The sequence below is a fragment of the Ranitomeya variabilis genome, chromosome 1 (genome assembly GCF_051348905.1).
Source record: "Ranitomeya variabilis isolate aRanVar5 chromosome 1, aRanVar5.hap1, whole genome shotgun sequence".
NCBI classification, from domain to species: domain Eukaryota; kingdom Metazoa; phylum Chordata; class Amphibia; order Anura; family Dendrobatidae; genus Ranitomeya; species Ranitomeya variabilis.
The window spans coordinates 854,660,054-854,680,718 of NC_135232.1; the positions used below are offsets into that span (position 1 = coordinate 854,660,054).

Here is a 20,665-nt window from a genome sequence, read left to right on the forward strand (position 1 = left end):
TGATGGAGGTCCTAGTGGTGGAATCTTCAGCATCCAAACATTTATCATGCATTGTGAAGATAGGTGAAAATCTGCGATCTTGAGAAAACACCTATAACCTGTTAATATTTCCTAATTTGCATTTCTCTACTTCAGAAAACTTGTTAAACACGCTCAGAAATTCCCTGGCTCTTCTTTTGATGTTATACATAAGCTCACTCTTGAATCGCTGCATTTGAGTAAGGACTGCTGTAAGGATGATGTGGTCGAATGTATGACTGAGAAGGTAAGGCAAGAAAGACACAAATGCTACAGCAAAGATAAAAACTTTGAGTTTATGGATAGGTTTTGTAGGATAGTATATAAGGGCTTAGACATGTATACAGACAATATATGACGACACCTTGATTTCCAACATGTCCATATTACAGGCCTGTATGAAGGGACAGACTGGGACTAAAATCCAGCCCTAGCATTTGAAAGCACACAGGCCCATGCCGGCTCCCTGACCTACCCCAGATTGGGGTCTTTATTACTAGTATTACCCTGCCTGGAGAAAATCAAGATTTACTACAAGACCAATATTTCCAATAATACCTTGGTTATAAGACATAATAATAATAACACCACAATTATAATATTGCAAAGTAAAAAATACCACAAGACCATAATCAAGTATGATCAGCATACACAGTAGTAAAAATGTAACACAGAGACACCCATGACTTACTGATTTTCCAGAACCCTTGTTACATTACCCACCTCTTCACAAGCCTTGAAGTGCTATAACCAGTGATCGAGACAGTAATAATATCCCTCCTGTGCCCTATATAGTAGGAGTACCCACCTATTGTGTCCTACACAGTAACAGTGCCCATTCTGTGCCCCTGTTCCCTCTGTACTTGCTCATAGTAATAATGCTCCCTTGCCTCCTAACAGTTATACAGCATCATATAGAAATAATGTCCCCTGGACCACCTTATAATAATAATACTCCTTTACCCTTTCTAATAATAATGACCCCAAACCTCCTTACAATAATGCAAACACCCCTGTGCTTTAGTATAATAACAATGCCTCCTATGCTTTCCCTATAATGATAACAATTGTCCAATGTGCCTCCTTATAATAATGATCCCTGATTTTTCTTTATTTTAATAATGCAGGGCCGTACATATAAATCATGGGACTCCATAGCAAGAGTCCTATCAAGCACTAATAGAAGGACAAACCCCTCAACCTTGTAAGACATAGAAAGGGATATCTTTTGCTGGACTTACAAAGTTATTTTGCCGCTCCTGAAGCCACTTATTCTTCTCACCCACTAATAAAACTAGTAAACTTTGAGCAGATCCAGGGCACAGCATTTCGGAACATGTCTTCTTCTAGACCTGATTTCACTGTAAGTGGTTAAAGTGCAGCCATAGAACTAAGGCTGCTTTCACACATCAGGTTTTTTGTTTCAGGCACAATCCAGCAGTTTTTGGAAAAAACAGATCCGGGTTTTTTTTACGCCGGATCCATTTTTTTCCCATACAGTTATATTAGCACCGGATTGTGCCTGAAGGACATGCATTTCATCCGTTTTGTGCCAGATCCGTCCCTTCCGGCTTTTTTCCCGGACACAAAAAACGTCCACTGCAATGTTTTTTCTGTGCGGCGAAAAAGCCTGAAGGGACATTTCCGGCAATAAATGCATGGAACGGGTGTGTGAATGAATGGTTCCGGCTACCGAATCCGTTTTTTGCACATTGAGCATGCCCAGAAGCTTTGTTTTCGATTCGATTCTGGCATGGGAAAATCTCTCTCTCTCTCTTTCTCTCTCTCTCCTCCCCTTCCCCCCTGCCCCCTCCGGAATCAGGAAGTAAAAAATCCATGAGCAGTAAGGAAAGACGGATCCAGCTAAAAAACGGATCCAGCGCATCAGTTTTCCACAATTTATGCCGGATCCGTTTTTTTGCAAATTTGCCAGATTTAGCCTGAAACCAAAAACCTGATGTGTGAAAGTAGCCTAATCCTTTATGTCTCTATCTGGCAGATGGAATACATCCAGCATATCTGTGACAATCAGGAAAAGATATCACCCAACTTGAAAGCTTGCTGTGAAAAGAGTCTACTTGAGCGCAAACCCTGCATGATTGCCTTGCCTAAGGACGACATCCCAGCAGATCTGCCTAAAGAAATGAAAGAGTTTGTAGAGGCCGACGATGTGTGCAAACATTATGCAGATGAAAACGATGTCTTCTTAGCAAAGTAAATATACTTAGATTCAGATGTAGCATATTTATACAATTCTATGCTAATAGCAATCTCTATTTTGGTTAAGCAAACTCAGATTGGGTAATGGTGGAAACTCCACAAAACATAGGAGATTTATATACTAATACTATATATATACACTCACCGGCCACTTTATTAGGTACACCATGCTAGTAACGGGTTGGACCCCCTTTTGCCTTCAGAACTGCCTCAATTCTTCGTGGCATGATTCAACAAGGTGCTGGAAGCATTCCTCAGAGATTTTGGTCCATATTGACATGATGGCATCACACAGTTGCCGCAGATTTGTCGGCTGCACATCCCAAAGTTGCTCCATACAAGGCAGGATGGATCCATGCTTTCATGTTGTTTACGCCAAATTCTGACCCTACCATCCGAATGTCGCAGCAGAAATCGAGACTCATCAGACCAAGCAACGTTTTTCCAATCTTCTACTGTCCAATTTCGATGAGCTTGTACAAATTGTAGCCTCAGTTTCCTGTTCTTAGCTGAAAGGAGTGGTACCCGGTGTGGTCTTCTGCTGCTGTAGCCCATCTGCCTCAAAGTTCGACGCACTGTGCGTTCAGAGATGCTCTTAGGCCTACCTTGGTTGTAACGGGTGGCGATTTGAGTCACTGTTGCCTTTCTATCAGCTCGAACCAGTCTGCCCATTCTCCTCTGACCTCTGGCATCAACAAGGCATTTCCGCCCACAGAACTGCCGCTCACTGGATTTTTTTTCTTTTTCGGACCATTCTCTGTAAACCCTAGAGATGGTTGTGCGTGAAAATCCCAGTAGATCAGCAGTTTCTGAAATACTCAGACCAGCCCTTCTGGCACCAACAACCATGCCACGTTCAAAGGCACTCAAATCACCTTTCTTCCCCATACTGATGCTCGGTTTGAACTGCAGGAGATTGTCTTGACCATGTCTACATGCCTAAATGCACTGAGTTGCCGCCATGTGATTGGCTGATTAGAAATTAAGTGTTAACAAGAAGTTGGACAGGTGTACCTAATAAAGTGGCCAGTGAGTGTATATATATCTACTATATAATTGTCTAAGGGTCACTTGCGTCTTTCTGTCTGTCACGGTTATTCATTTGCTGATTGGTCTCGCCAGCTGCCTGTCATGGCTGCCGCGACCAATCAGCGACGCGCAAAGTCCTGAAAAAAATGGCCGCTCCTTACTCCCCGCACTCACTGCCCGGCGCCCGCATACACCCCTCCGCTCACCGCTCACACAGGGTTAATGCCGGTGGTAACGGACCGCGTTATGCCATGGGTTACTGCTATTAACCCTGTGTGACCAAGTTTTTTACTATTGATGCAGCCTATGCAGCGCCAATAGTAAAAACATCTAATGTTAAAAATAATTAAAAAAATAAAAAATGATTATATACTCACCTACGCCACCTTTCCCGCTCCTCACGATGCAACCGGCATGTTCCGGTAGCATGGATGGTCTGGCAGAAGGACCTGCCATGACGTCACGGTCATGTGACCGTGGCGTCATCACAAGTCCTGCGCGCCTGCGCGGAAAGGACCTGCCGTGACGTCACGGTCATGTGACCGCTACATCATGACAGGTCCTGCATGACAAAGACCTGCCGTGATGTCACAGTCATGTGACCGCGACGTCATCACATCCTGGGACAGGAAGCTGCCGCCTGCACCCCACACAGTTGACAGTACTACAACGCGCCTGCGGAAGGTGAGTATATGTTTATTTTTTATTTTTTTAACTTGTGTCATACGTGGCTGGGCAATATACTACATAGCTGGGCAATATACTACATGGGCTGTGCAATATACTACGTGGCTCTGTGCTGTATACCACGTCACTGGGCAATATACTACGTAACTGAGCAATATACTATGTAGCTCTGTGCTGTATACTACGTCACTGGTCAATATACAATGTAACTGGGCAATATACTACGTGGCTGGGCAATCTACTGCATGGCTGGCCAATCTACTTCGTGGCTGGCCAATCTACTTCGTGGCTGGGCAATACACTACGTGGCTGGGCAATATACTACGTGGCTGGACAATATACTATGTGGACATGCATATTCTAGAATACCCGATGCGTTAGAACCGGGCCACCATCTAGTATTATATATATATATATTCCTATACATTATATATATGCACATACAGTGGGTCTATATTTTACAATGAATAGAGTAAAATGTAGGTTACAGACATATACAGTGGGTACGGAAAGCATTCATACGCCTTTAAATTTTTCACTGTTTATTTCATTGCAGCCATTTGGTAAATTCAAAAAAGTAAATTTTTAAAAAAAATTAATGTACACTCTGCACCCCATCTTGACTGAAAAAACAGAAATGTAGAATTTTTTGCAAATTTAATAAAAAAGAAAAACTGAAATATCACATGGCCATAAGTATTCAGACCCTTTGCTCAGACACTCATATTTAAGTCACATGCTGTCCATTTCCTTGTGATCCTCTTGAGATGGTTCTACTCCTTCATTGGAGTCCTACTGTGTTTAATTAAACTGATAGGACTTGATTTAGAAAGGCACACACCTGTCTATATAAGACCTCACAGCTCACATTGCATGTCAGACCAAATGAGAATGCCAAGAGTGTGCAAAGCAGTCATCAAAGCAAAGGGTGGCTACTTTGAAGAACCTAGAATATAAGACATATTTTCAGTTGTTTCACACTTTTTTGTTAAGTATATAATTCCACATGTGTTATTTCATAGTTTTGATGCCTTCAGTGTGAATGTACAATTTTCATAGTCATGAAATTACCGAAAAATCTTTAAATGAGAAGGTGTGTCCAAACTTTTTGTCTGTACTGTATATGCTTATATGAATGTATAACTATATATATATATATATATATATATATATATATATATATATATATATATATATATATATATATACATACGGTTGCTTCTCACAAAATTAGAATATCATCAAAGAGTTAATTTATTTCAGCTCTTTAATACAAAAAGTGAAACATGTATTATATAGAGTCACTACACACAGAGTCATCTATTTCAAGTGTTTATTTCTGATAATGTTGATGATTATGGCTTACAGTCAATGAAAACCCAAAAGTCCATTCAAAAATTTGGGTGAGATTTACAAGGAGTGGACTGCTGCTGGAGTCATTGCGTCAAGAGCCACTACACACAGACGTATCCATGACATGGGCTACAAGTGTCACATTTCTTGTGTCAAGCCAATCATGACCAATAGACAATGCCAGAAGCGTCTATTGCAAAGGTAAAAAAAGAACTGGACTGCTGCTCAGTGGTCCAACGTGTTGTTTTCAGATGAAAGTAAATTTTGCATTTCATTTGGAAATCAAGGTCCCAGAGTCTGGAGGAAGAGTGGAGAGGCACACAATCCAAGCTGCTTGAGGTCTAGTGTGAAGTTTCCACAATCAGTGGTGGTTTGGGGAGCCATGTCACCTGCTTTTGTAGGTTTACTGTGTTTTATCAAGACCAAAGTCAGCGCAGCCGTCTACCAGGAAATTTTAGAGCACTTCATGCTTCCCTCTGCCGACAAGCTTTTTGGAGATGGAAATTTCATTCTCCATCAGGACTTGGCACCTGTCCACACTGCCAAAAGTACCAATACCTGGTTTAAAAGCAACAGTATAACTGTGCTTGATTGGCCAGCAAACTAGCCTGACCTTAACCCCATAGAGAATCTATGGGATATTGTCAAAAGAAAGATGAGAGACACCAGACCCAACAATGATGACGAGCTGAAGGCTGCTATCAAAGCAACCTGGGCTTCCATAACACCTCAGTAGTGCCACAGGCTGATTACCTCCATGCAACGCCGCATTGATGCAGTAATTGATGCAAAAGGAGCCCCGACCAAGTATTGAGTGCATTTACTGAACCTCGTACATTTCAGTAGGCCAACATTTCAGATTTTAAAATAATTTTTCAAGCTGGTGTTATAAAGTTTTCTTATTTACTGAGATAATAACTTTTGTGTTTTCATTGGCTGCAAGCCATAATTATCAACGTTAACAGAAATAAACACTAGAAATAGATCTCTCATATTTATAAATATATTCCAATAATTTTTGTATTTTAAATCTACTGAAGAAAATTTTACTGTGACATATATGTCCATAATTCTCATGATAATGTAGTTTACAGCATCTAATATTGTTTAATATTTATGCTCTCTTGTAGGTTCCTTTTTGAGTTTGCAAGAAGGCATCCAGAATTATCCGACCTATTCTGTATAGGAGTTGCTAAAGACTATGAAGCCCTGCTCAAGAAGTGCTGTGCAGAGGAACATCCTGCGGATTGTTACAAGGCTGCGGTAAGATGTCTTTTACCTAGACAATCACCTGTCAAAGTAAAAAACAGGTTATAGAAATAATCTACTTTTGGTTTCTTCGCAGCCTCAACTATTTGAAGCCAGAACCAAAGAAATCCAAGCTCTAGTAAAGCAAGCTTGTGACGATATTGCAAATGCTGAATCTCATGTTTTTCATGCTGTGTGAGTTTCCATCAGTAATTCTGTGACTAACTTAACTATTGTTGGGGTTAGACAAAAAAGATACAAAAAATTGTTCTGTTAATAGAATACATAGTGATTATAGGTATTATTTTGACCTGGTTGATACTTAGAAATGCACTTGTATTCTGTGGAATATATTAATAATTCTATATGCTGAATGTTTAATTACTGTGATTAAAGCCCAAGAGTCTATTGTATGGAGCATTAAACTAAGTTTATTGATTTGACCTTAGAGTCAATCAAAGTGATTGTAAGTGATTGCTTTATGATTGTACAAATACTGTCTAAAAACATGAATCCTAGTTTTAAGTAATTTGATAAGAAGGTTTCCTAATGTAGGAGATATTTTTGTGCTTGTCAGAGTGCTGGGAATACTCGTACCACAAATGCCACAGATGTCAGATGAAAATCTTCTTAGAATCTTTGGTAAAATGACGAAATTTGCTGGCAAGTGTTGTGCACTTCCTGAGAACCAAACACTGTCTTGTTTAGAAGACAAGGTATGTTTCATGTGTTCTGTCCTAAAGTCCTAGGTGCGGTCCTAGATACTGATTCCTTTAATTTCATGGATCAGGCCACATTAGAAAATAATAATCCAAAAAAAGCTTTTAAACCTTACCACTTGAATTGGCGTAGATACTGTGAAGGGTCCATGAAAATCATTGCACAAAATTTTTACAATCTTATAGAAATAATCCAGAATGTCCCCTCAACATTTGTGCATACTGGGTACATATATTCAGTGCAGGATAACAATGATCCCAAAAATTGATTCTCAAATAAAGAAATAAATCTTTAATTGAAACTTGGAAATGTATATTGGCTGCCAAAGAGCTCCATAGGTATCTACCAACATACAAATCGTCCAGAAAAATATGTCAGGTTCATTCAGACTCCAAAATTATGCTTCTAGCAGTTAATCAGTTTATACCGACAGTGCAAAACAGCCACTTATGGATGCCATACAGCTAAGTGCAGCCTTCATATGCAGAACTCTGCTGGCTATATAGAAGAAATGGCCCATTTTGACGAAACAATAATCAGGGAATGAGTGTTCATAAGAGCACTCGTTCCTTAGTCTAGGACCATCCAAATATTCCACCAAACTCCCGATTAACTAGAAAATGTTTGTTCATCGTGTGCAATGATTACTAAACAGGCTTAAAATATGTATTGGCATCACATTCACCCTGCCAATAACAAGTAGCTTCATGGGGACAGAATGATAGCTTTAATGATCTTTCTGTGCATATAGAATGTTTGTTGGCCTATGTTGAGAGCCGATTGGCTAATATATAGTCGATTGGCAATTATTTAATGACGGCAGTTGGGACTTCTAAAGGGACCATAAGAGTCCTTCCTAAAGTCAATTATATAAATTCTTCCAAGAAAAAAACCAACCACAAGGCGCACTACTCAATTATAAATATTATAGACAATGGGGTGCAATATCAGTGGAGAAACTGTAACATGCAAAAAGAGAAAAAAAGAACCACTGTAGTATATGCATACCACCACTGTTATGTTAAAAGGGAAAAACGTTATTAACAATTGTAGGTTAAAATATAATTAAAACCATGTGGGTCCCCCCCATGCAATTAACATACCAAATTGGTAACAATGGCCCCTAAAAATACATGCCCCTAATGCATCAAACGTGACAATAAATACAGCAGCATGATCAAATAAAAAATAACGATCAAAATCCTAGGATGTGGGAAACACAATACTTATCCTTTAAATATATGTATCACAATGTTATAGAGTAGACCAGGCAACACACTCAATTAAATAAATAACATCAAGCATTCACCTATCACAGCAATAACTATACTGCTGGGTGACAGACAAGCCCTAGGGTGTAAGCTAAATCTAATATATAAAGCTGAATGTGTGTGTGTGTATGTGTGTATGTCTGGGATTGGCATCTGCACCGTCGCAGCTACAGACACAAAATTTTGCACAGTCACACATCTGGACCCCGAGAGCCTCATAGGCTATGTTGTGAGGCAAAATTTTAACCCCGCGCATTCCAATTCACCAAACAATTTTGCCCCTATCTACATAATGGGGAAAAAGTGAAAGGAAAAGTGTTGGAGGCAAATTGACAGCTGCCAGATGTGAACAAGGGGGCTTAAAGAGTGAGAGCGATGGCGCCAAAGAGTATATACTGTACAGTTGCTAAGGTGGGGCCCCGACATGGGATACTCACCACACACGGGGATATGAACACACACACAAAATGCGCCACACACTACCATGTGCTTGAACACATATATCACCCTCAGCACACATTTCACCACACATACACCAACCTCGCCACATAAAAGTCGAAACCCAAAAGTCACCTCTCAAAATTTGCCACACCCAAAACTCGCCACATGCAAAACTAGGCTCACGCAAAACTCGACACACATGCAAAACTCACCTCATGGAAAATCGCCACATGCAAAACTTGCACACGCGGAAAAATTGCCACATGCACAAAAGTTGCAACACATGCAAAAGTTGTCTCACACAAAACTTGCACATACTCAAAACGCACCATGCATAAAACTCGCCACACGCAAAACTCGCCATGCGCAAAACTTGCTGCACACAACTTGCTACACTAACCTGTCACATGCAACTCGACACACAAAAAGTTGCTACACGCATGTCGCCACACAAAACTCATCTCACAAAAGTCGCTACATGCATGTCGCCACACGCAACTCAACACACACAACTTGACACATGAAACTCGCCCTAAAACACACACAAGTCTGGTATTATCCTTCAAAAATAAAAATCTGATTAATAAGCAGACAAACTACAAGAACAACAACTATACCATATAGGAAATCCGGCAGCTGTCAGTCACATGACCTGTCTATTATGTGTGAGCTAATATATACTGCCAGGGGGGAGGGCTTCCTGTTTGCTGGGGATTTATCAGGCTGCCAATTTAGCTTACAAATACTGAGGTAAAAATACTGAGCAAATAACGTGTGAACGAGGTCTAATACAGGAGGAGATGACACACAGGTATATACTATATACAGGAGGAGATGACACACAGGTATATACTATATACAGGGGAGATGACACACACACATATATACTATATACAGGGGAGATGACACACAGGTATATACTATATACAGGAGGAGATGACATACAGGTACATACTCTATACAGGGGAGATAACACACAGGTATATACTATATACAGGGGAGATGACGCACAGGTATATACTATATACAGGGGAGATGACACACAGGTATATACTATATACAGGAGGAGATGACACACAGGTATATACTATATACAGGAGGAGATGACATACAGGTACATACCATATACAGGGGAGATGACACACAAATATATACTATATACAGGAGGAGATGACACACAGGTATATACTATATACAGGGGAGATGACACGTATACACTATATACAGGAGGAGATGACACACAGATATATGCTATATACAGGAGCATATGACACACAGGTATATACTATATACGGGAGGAGATGACACACAGGTATATACTATATACAGGAGATGACATACAGGTACATACTATAAAAAGGAGGAAATTACACACAGGTATATACTATATACAGGAGCAGATGACACACAGGTATATACTATATACAGGAGGAGATGACTTACAGGTATATACTGTATACAGGAGGAGATGACACACGTATATACTATATACAGGAGTAGATGACATACAGGTATATACTATATAAAAGAGGAGATGACACATAGGTATATAGAGGAGGAGAAGACATACAGGAGGTATATACTATATACAGGGGAGATGACATACAGGTATATACTATATATAAGAGATGACATACAGGTATATAGTATATACAGAAGAGATGACATACAGGTATATAGTATATACAGAAGAGATGACATACAGGTATATACTATATACAGGAGGAGATGACACATAGGTATATACAATTTACAGGAGATGACATACAGCAGGTATATACTATTTACAGGGGAGATGACATACAGGTATATACTATATACAGGAGATGACATACAGGTGTATACTATATATAAGGGAGATGACAAACATGTTTATACTGAGGGGAAAATGAGAGGTGTGAGGTGAAAATGAAAAGGTGTGAGTGCAAAATGAGAGGAGTGAGGGAAAATAGTGGAGTGATCGGAAAATGACAGATGTGAGGTCGAAATGACAAGTGTTAGGGGGGAATGAGAGGAGTGAGGGGGGAATAAGAGGAGTGAGTGGGAAAATAAGAGGAGTGAGGGAGAAAATGAGAGGTGTAAGGGAGAAAATGAGAGATGTGAGGGGGAAAATGAGAGGCGTGATGGGAAAATAAGAGAAGTGAGGTGCTATAACTAACCACAGATATTTACTATACCCAGGCAACGCCAGGCTCTTCAGCTAGTAGCTAGATAAAGGTGCCGAAATCGCACCTCACTGAACCTGCAACATGGGCCCTGCATGAGAAAAACATGCATGGCCACCTGGAACCCATGTGAGACGGGGATCAAGGGAGAAGAGGAGCAAGGGGGAGGAGGAGACCAGTACCCCACGCGTATCGCCATCAACAGAACGGCTTCGTCAGGGGAAGTACCACTAGCAGTTAATGCACATTTTAAATACCTTAAATCATTAGTGGTCAGTGTGTGCCAGTTAGCGTCGGTGTGTCATGGCAAGAACCGGAAGTCACGTGGTACCAATGTGGTATGTTAATTGCATGGGGGGGACCCACATGGTTTTAATTATGTTTTAACCTTCAATTGTTAATAAAGGTCTTCCCTTTTAACATAACATTGGTGGTGTGCATATCCTACAGTGGTTCTTTTTTTCCTCTTTTTGCAAATTATATAAATTCTTGTCTCACGCACAACCCAAAAACTTCTCAAAATTCTTTGGCCCCAATTCTTTAAGGCTGGTGTTTTGTATGCCAGAATCAGTGAGGAAATATTGGAGTAAAATGCATCGCGTTCATACCAGGTGTGCTCCTTTTATTGACTTTGGCGCATCTGGCAACTGCCCTGCACTACCTTTAGAAACCTATGCCAGCCAGGGCCCGACATACATTTCTTATGTAATTTATGCCACTTTTGTTGTTTAAATTATGATGAGTTTGTTGGTCGCGCTTGACCATGCCCCCAGTTTCTGCCCACTTTTCAAAAAATTGTTGGAACAGGCAAAAAAATGGCAGAAATCAAACATTTTTAAGTAACTTTGACTTTTGCAAAAATCTGAGTAACATTCAAGCAATTTAACGACAGAGTTACGGTCCTTTTGAATACAGTGCACATAATCCACCTTATAAATTAGTGACATTTAGATAGTAGAAAACCCTGTTAATAAGATGCCAAAAATGCCCAAAAATTATCAGAAGCGCTGTGTTTGAAGGCACCCTAAGGCTAATTACAAGTTGGCATTGCTAATAACATTTGATACTGAATACAGAAGGCACAATTTATTAGATTTTTGGCTATAATCTATACTGACAACAGTTTTTCATCAATTAAAATATACTTATTTTTGCATTTCCAGCTGGATATATTACTAGGAGAAATATGTGAAATAGAATCACAAACATTCATAAACGACCAAGTTCATCGTTGTTGCATTGAATCTTATTCGGACAGAAGACCATGCTTTAAAAACCTTGGTCTTGACCCATCTTACAAAGCATACAAAGCACGAGCGACTGATGTATCTCACTACAAAGGTGGTGCTGATATCTGTGAGGGGACAGAAGAGGAGCAGAAAGACAAGAGGCTTGGGTAAGTTCGCTATTTACATCTGGAGCCAATGTTATTATTGCTTATGTTCCAAACTTACCCGTTGATAAAAACCTATCTAGATAAGTAACATCCAATTCTTGAGTGAGGCTACATTTCATAAATTCTATTGTAATAGAAAAAGATCTCGAATTGTAGATGAGTCGGGGTGCCAAATATCCTAGCGGTTTTTTAGGCTTGGGCGATGCTGAATATGTAATGTACAGATATTCTTTTAGTTTGTTCTTGTTGCCTTTATTGTTCTATCCTTTTATAAATAAATTGCAGATTGTTCATTCGTATCCTGAAAGATAAGCCTGATACCCCACAAGACAAAAGACTTCAGATTATGGGAAAATTCAATGAAATAAGAGTGAAGTGCTGTGAAGCAGAAGATCAGCAAGCCTGCTTTGACAGTGAAGTAAGTTTCTTGTATTATTGTTCACTGTGACTGCAGCTATTTTACATCTAGCGTGAATTAACCTGCATTTACACTTGAAAGATTATAGTGAACGAGTGTTTTTAATAATTCGCTATAATTTTTCAGTTTGAATAGGCTCCTGCTCCCTTAAAGAAAAGGCATTCATTGGGTGAAGTGATCTTTTGCATAAGATCACTGTTCTCGTCAATGTATCGTCCACTTATGAGAAATATGGAAACTTATTTCAGTGCACATCGTTTACCACGGTCTGCCTGTGTAAACAAGCTAATAAACGACCACCGATTAGAAAAGCTTTACCGATCAGCGGTCATTCAGTGCTGCCGGTCAGTCCATGTGAACAGACCTATTAAATAGGTTGCTTTACTTTACTGTAATTGAAGCTATTTTAGATCTAAGGTGAGTTAAGGTGAGTTAAGGTCTGTTTACAGGGAAAGATCGCGGATGAGTAAACATTTACCGATCAGCGGTGGTTTGACTAGATACCCCATACTAGATTGCTTATTGCACATCGGCTACACAGGACTACGCACAGCGTCGCACTGGAGCACCTTGGGCCCACCAGAGAAAATCATTCTTAGGGCCCACTATGTAGCTACATAGAAATAAATACAGGACCACCGATTGTGTGGTAAAACACGCTACTATTAGGGTATAATATAAGGTAGTACAGATCTTAATTATGTAGCAGGGGTTGAGGTACAATCATAGAGGGGTAGCCCCCTCATAGAATATAATGTCGCCCCCTCATAAAATAATGTAGCCCCCCTCATAAAATATAATGCAACCCCCTCTCATAGAATATAATGCAGCACACCACAAATTATAATGTTGCCCCCGCAGTTATAACGCAGTCCCCACCATAGACTATAATGTAGCACCCTCATAGGGTATAATGCAGCCCCCCTCATATAGTATAATGCAGCCAACCACAGAATATAATGCAGCCCCACCATAGAGTATACTGTAGCCCCCTCATAGGGCATAATGCTGCCCCCCTCATATAGTATGATGTAGCCCCCCCAGAATATATGGTAGTCCCCTGATAGAATAATTCAGCCCCCCCGTAGAGTATACTGTAGCCCCCTCATATAGTAATATGTAGCCCCCAGAATATAATGTAATCCCGAGAGAATAATGCAGCCCCACCACAGAATATAATGCAGCCCCCCATAGAGTATACTGTAGCCCCCTCATATAGTATGATGTAGCCCCCAGAATATAATGTAGTCCCCCCACAGAATATAATGTAGCCCCCTCATAAAGTATAATGCAGCCCCTCTGCACCCCATCATTGTCCTCAACACACGTCCATCATTGCCTTCTCCCCCACCACCCCTATAATTCTCCCCCACCACCCCATCACTGCCCATTCCACCACCTCCATCATTGCCTCCTCTCCCACCACCATCATTGTCCATTTCATCACCACCATCATCACCTCCATCATTGCCTCCCCCCACCACCATCATTGCTGATTTCATCTCCTCCATCATTGCCTCCCCCACCATCATTGCCTAATCACCTCCATCATTGCCTCCCCCCACCATCATTGCCTATCACCTCTATCATTGCCTCCCCCCACCATCATTGCCCATCACCTCCATCATTGCCCATCACCTCCATCATTGCCTCCCCCACCATCATTGCCTAATCACCTCCATCATTGCCTTCCCCACCATCATTGCCTATCACCTCCATCATTACCTCCCCCCACCACCATCATCATTGCCTCCCTCACCATCATTGCCCATCACCTTCATCATTGCCTCCCCCACCATCATTGCCCATGGCTTCCATCATTGCCTCCCCTCACCATCATTGCCCATCACCTCCATCATTGCCTCCCCCACCACCATCATTGTCCATCACCTCCATCATTGCCTCCCCCACCACCCTCATTGCCCATTACCTCCATCATTGCCTCCCCACCATCATTGCCCATCACATGCATCATTGCCTCCCCCCACCCAATATCATTGTACACACACACACCTTATCTCACCTCACCTCTCCGCAGCAGCACGTCACCCAGCCTTTTCCTCGCCAGCAGCTTTCTGTCTCGGACAGCATGCTGGATGATGAATTCATCCAGCTGGCATGTCTCAGGCAGAAAACAGGACGCCGGGATGTGCTGCACTGTGTGCCTGCGTGTGTGTGTATCTGGTGCGGTACTTTGTGTGTGTGTGTGCGTGCGTGCGTGTGTATGGTGCGGTGGTGAGGCTTTACATGCGGGCAGTGTTAGCTGCAGTCTGTGGCTAACGCTGCCCGCTATTAAGGAGAAATGGTATTCACGCTTCTCCATGCCCACAGGGGCGTGGGGAAGCATGAATATTCATTTTGCTTTAGCAGCGGGGACAGGATCCTGTCTCCAGCTGCTTCTAGGCTGGCACAGGGCGGGCCCCCTTGATTCAGAGGCCCCATAGCCACTGGCTGTGAGCCCCTGGAGCAGTGGGGCCTTTGAAACTGTGGGGGCCCTAGACAGCTGCTGGCCAGTATGCCAGCAGGTGTCAGTGCCTGGGCCCACCGGAGAATCCTCCGGTTCTCCAGTGAGCCAGTCCGAGCCTGACTATGCAACACTGATAATGGTGATCTTTTACTGTGCACAAAAGATCATTTCACCCAAGGAATGAGAACTTTTGATTTGGTGATCAGCAGCCTGTTTACACGGCAAGATAATCGCTTTTTTAAGAACACTCGTTCAAAATTATCTTGCAGTGTAAGTGAAGACTATCGTGGACTTAAATAAATCATTAAAATTATGGCATATTTTGTATTTAAACCCATTAATACATTTCTGTTTCTAGATATAGGACTTTTAAACTAACTAAAGTGTAATCTACAGTTTCCTCCTATATATTTGTCGTAATTTTCTTTGCTTTGAGCTCAGCTTGCCTCAATACACTTTGGCCTACTGGCTGTCTGAGAATCTGCAATGACTTTTCTGCTGATCAGAGGAGATGTTGAGCAAATGTAATGTCTTTCTCTTCCTCTGTAAAACAGAAAAGATACAGTATTAGTGCAGCGGGACAGACATCATAATAAATACCAAAGGATAAGAGGGTCTACTGTGTATGTCGCCTGCGGGAAGGGACACTGTACAAGACTAGGAATTAGAGAGTGCAAAAAATAGAGAGAACGTGAATCACGTGGTACTTGTCTGCTCACACTAGCAATGGAGAATAGAAACTTCAGGGCTCAAAGGATGAAACTTCTTGACTGCTTGATACATATTTGCAAAAAAACAAAAATCACAGACAAAAAACTAATCTCGCTGCATAGTATGTCTCAGGTCATATAATTTATTAGGCTTTCTTATATAGCTCCATCACATTCCCCAGCACTTTGCAGACATTATTGTCACTGTCCCCGATGGGGCTCACAATCTAGATTCCCTATCAGGATGTCTTTGAAGTGTGAGAGGAAATCGGAAAACCTGAAGAAAACCCACGCAAACAGGGGGAAAACATACAAACTCCTTGCAGATGTTGTCCTTGGTGCGATTTGAACCCAGGACCCCAATGCTGCAATGCTAACCACTGAGCCACCGTGCTGCCCATATGTGTCCTGTCTGATCAGTGGCTTAAGTTGTTTCTCTGTCAATCCCCACCAAATTAGACAAAATCAGCACATGAAGGAAAAAATTATGTATGGTCAGTGATAAAAAATAATACTAACATTTACCCAACTTTTTGGACAAATTTACTACTCCTGGCTAATATTTACATGTACGTTTAGTGGGAAAATATACCAAATATAAATAAGAATTGTTGCATATCTTCAGACACTTTTGTATAACTTTATACCATCTATTGAGTGGCTTTTTTACGCCAATATTTTGAGACAATGTTTGGTGCAATTGTGGTTCACTTTGTTGCATTTAATTCAAGCCCTCTCCCTCCACGTCAAGCAATGTTTATTTGTAACTAAAAGTGCCCAAAACAAATGATAGTTTTGAACTTTTGATGCAAATTAAACCAGAGTTTTGGCAAATTTGTATTAGTAAATGAGACCAGAAAACTGAAGAAAATGAGTTTCAAGAAGGGATGTCTATTCTGTAAACGTCCCTTGTATTTTTGATGGATTAAATTCTTGATATTTACATTTGGGTTTTTTTATTCCAGAGACCAGATTTTCATGTACAGTTAAGAACTTTGCTCTTGCACTAGTATAAAGGAGGTAAATATGTGAAATTCTACACAAATAGCCATACCAGAAAGTAGATCCTAATAGAATAAGATGGTTTTGCCATGGTAAAATCGTGAGTTGGCATTAATAGCGAAACACCGATACATTATTATAATCCTATATAGAATATTAATATACAGTAACTTCTATCTTTATCTGTGAATCTGTTGACCCGCTTGAACAGATTTTTATATCCTTCATCCTCTGTTCATTTTTGTCTGTATTCAGTTAGGAAAAAGAACACAAACTTTAGTCACGTTGGACTTTTTAAGGTGCACAGATGATATTATTCTATGATTTTACAGCAACTCACAAGCAGCCCAATGCCCCATGTGTCCCTTGTATGATTACATCTTGAACTTGATGATTTAATTGCATTTATGCCAATTATTCTAATTATTCTTTCCACAGACTGCAGTCTCACTGAGGAACAAGACCAGGAACTTTTGATATTCGATCATTAGTACAAGTTTCAGAAGACTCAAATTAAGAAAGTATACAGAGCTATTTTACAACTTGAAATAAAAGATCTTGTGAATTAAAGTTCAGCCTCTTGTTTTCTTTGTTGGAGTAATAAAATAAATTATGTGATCAATTAAGGCATATGAAGAAGATACCTAAGGGTTATTGAAAACAGCAAAAAGTTCATGTACAAAGAGCACAATAAACTGTAATACACTGCATGTATATTAAAAGGAATCTGATTTTGCTAAGAATCTGACAGCCCCATGAGGTAGGGGCAGAGACCCCGATTCCAGTGATGTATTACTTAGTATACTGGTTGCAGCATCTACAGTGGGGCAAAAAAGTATTTAGTCAGTCAGCAATAGTGCAAGTTCCACCACTTAAAAAGATGAGAGGCGTCTGTAATTTACATCATAGGTAGACCTCAACTATGGGAGACAAACTGAGAGAAAAAAATCCAGAAAATCACATTGTCTGTTTTTTTATCATTTTATTTGCATTTTATGGTGGAAAATAAGTATTTGGTCAGAAACAAAATTTCATCTCAATACTTTGTAATATATCCTTTGTTGGCAATGACAGAGGTCAAACATTTTCTGTAAGTCTTCACAAGGTTGCCACACACTGTTGTTGGTATTTTGGCCCATTCCTCCATGCAGATCTCCTCTAGAGCAGTGATGTTTTTGGCTTTTCACTTGGCAACACTGACTTTCAACTCCCTCCAAAGGTTTTCTATAGGGTTGAGATCTGAAGACTGGCTAGGCCACTCCAGGACCTTGAAATGCTTCTTACGAAGCCACTCTTTCATTGCCCTGGTGGTGTGCTTTGGATCATTGTCATGTTGAAAGACCCAGCCACGTTTCAACTTCAATGCCCTTGCTGATGGAAGGAGGTTTGCACTCAAAATCTCACAATACATGGCCCCATTCATTCTTTCATATACCCGGATCAGTTGTCCTGGCCCCTTTGCAGAGAAACAGCCCAAAAGCATGATGTTTCCACCACCATGCTTTACAGTAGGTATGGTGTTTGATGGATGCAACTCAGTATTCTTTTTCCTCCAAACACGACAAGTTGTGTTTCTACCAAACAGTTCCAGTTTGGTTTCATCAGACCATAGGACATTCTCCCAAAACTCCTCTGGATGATCCAAATGCTCTCTAGCAAACTTCAGACGGGCCCGGACATGTACTGGCTTAAGCAGTGGGACACGTCTGGCACTGCAGGATCTGAGTCCATGGTGGCGTAGTGTGTTACTTATGGTAGGCCTTGTTACATTGGTCCCAGCTCTCTGCAGTTCATTCACTAGGTCACCCCGCGTGGTTCTGGGATTTTTGCTCACCGTTCTTGTGATCATTCTGACCCCACGGGGTGGGATTTTGCGTGGAGCCCCAGATCGAGGGAGATTATCAGTGGTCTTGTATGTCTTCCATTTTCTAATTATTGCGCCCACTGTTGATTTTTTCACTCCAAGCTGGTTGGCTATTGCAGATTCACTCTTCCCAGCCTGGTGCAGGGCTACAATTTTGTTTCTGGTGTCCTTTGACAGCTCTTTGGTCTTCACCATAGTGGAGTTTGGAGTCACACTGTTTGAGGGTGTGCACAGGTGTCTTTTTATACTGATAACTAGGGTTGAGCGACTTTCATTTTTTTAATATCGAGTCGGGTTTTGTGAAACCCGACTTAGTCCAGAGTCGAGTCGAGTGAAGTCGGCCGATTATCGCTAAAAGTCGGGGATCGACCGAAACACGAAACCCAATGCAAGTCAATGGGGAAGCATAGCCGGCAGTGAGTGGAGGCCAGGAAAACACCTACAGTGCCCATTTTAATGCCAAAAACATCCATTCTTGTTTTCTGAAGCTTGTCAATCTAAATTAACTTTATAATAATAGTTGGGCACTGGAAATTGGGGGTGATTTGGCAAAAGTTGTGGGGGGTAGGGCTGGTTCAAGGTTTTAGTGGGCACAGGAAACATGGACTACGTCACGGCGGTGGAGCAGTGAGAGGTAAGTATGTCAAGTTTGCAAGTGCTGTGATCCTAAGCAAGCAGGGGGGCCCACTCGTTGGCATTGGCACTGGCACAGGGCCCCTCAAAGTACAGCAGTGTGTTTGCACGGCGGGGGCGCCTCCCACCAGCAGCGACCCTTTTGCGTACTCTGAGGGGCCATGTGCCAGTGACGTCGCCAACGAGTATGCCCCCCCACCTGATGAAGGAACCTGCACTTTCATCTGCACCTTCCTCTTTGTCCCTGTGTAAGGTGGTATAACATGCGGGAAGGGGAACCTGACTTTCAGCAGGGTCAGATTCTGGCTGTGTAGAGTGCAAGGGGAATGTAGTGGTCTAGGTCAATGTACCAGCAGACTCATGTAGCAGTGGCTGGGCAGTGGGCAGGATGAGGAGGAAACAGATATAGGGCCAAAGAATAAAGTAGGCTAAATGCAGTTCAAAATTGGTAACAGGACTAAACAGGCGGCATTGCTTTGTTGAGTGGAGTAGCAAACCCAGGAGCAGCAGACACTGTTTTAAGGGCCCAAACACACTAATAGGCCAAATGCAGTTTAATATCTGATACTATAGGCCGAAAGCCATAAGGTTGAAGCTCAGCTTTTTTTAGTTGAGGACAAACACCAGGGAGGAGCAAACAGAGCTATTAGGCCCCATCCAGCAATTTAAAAAAAAAAAAAGAGCCAGAAGGTGGAAACTCAGCTTTGTTCAGTGGAGGACAACACCAGGCAGGGGCAGACACCGTTAGTAGGCCCTAACCACCAATTTTTAAAAACACAGCACTTAATGAGAGCAAGAAGGTTGAAGCTCAGCTGTATTCAGTTGAGGGCAACACCAGGGAGGGGCAGACACCGTTAGTAGGCCCTAACCACCAATTTTTAAAAACACAGCACTTAATGAGAGCCAGAAGGTTGAAGCTCAGCTGTATTCAGTTGAGGACAACACCAGGGAGGGGCAGACACCGTTAGTAGTCCGTAACCAAAGTTGAAGGCCAAATGCAGTTTAATATCTGATACTATAGGC

The 20,665-nt window shown here is 41.4% G+C and overlaps 1 protein-coding gene across 1 annotated transcript in view; it reads left to right on the forward strand.

Annotated features, from left to right (window-relative positions):
* Positions 1 to 17,715, forward strand: part of LOC143787859 (albumin-like) — a 32,642-nt gene extending 14,927 nt beyond the window's left edge. The window contains exons 7-15 of the mRNA XM_077276974.1: positions 136 to 265; positions 2,018 to 2,232; positions 6,438 to 6,570; positions 6,653 to 6,750; positions 7,133 to 7,271; positions 12,316 to 12,548; positions 12,834 to 12,966; positions 17,109 to 17,163; positions 17,584 to 17,715. Coding sequence (XP_077133089.1) covers positions 136 to 265; positions 2,018 to 2,232; positions 6,438 to 6,570; positions 6,653 to 6,750; positions 7,133 to 7,271; positions 12,316 to 12,548; positions 12,834 to 12,966; positions 17,109 to 17,153 — 1,126 coding nt within the window. The 3' untranslated portion in view covers positions 17,154 to 17,163; positions 17,584 to 17,715. The remainder of the gene's footprint in view (positions 1 to 135; positions 266 to 2,017; positions 2,233 to 6,437; positions 6,571 to 6,652; positions 6,751 to 7,132; positions 7,272 to 12,315; positions 12,549 to 12,833; positions 12,967 to 17,108; positions 17,164 to 17,583) is intronic.
* Positions 17,716 to 20,665: the final 2,950 nt, after the last annotated feature.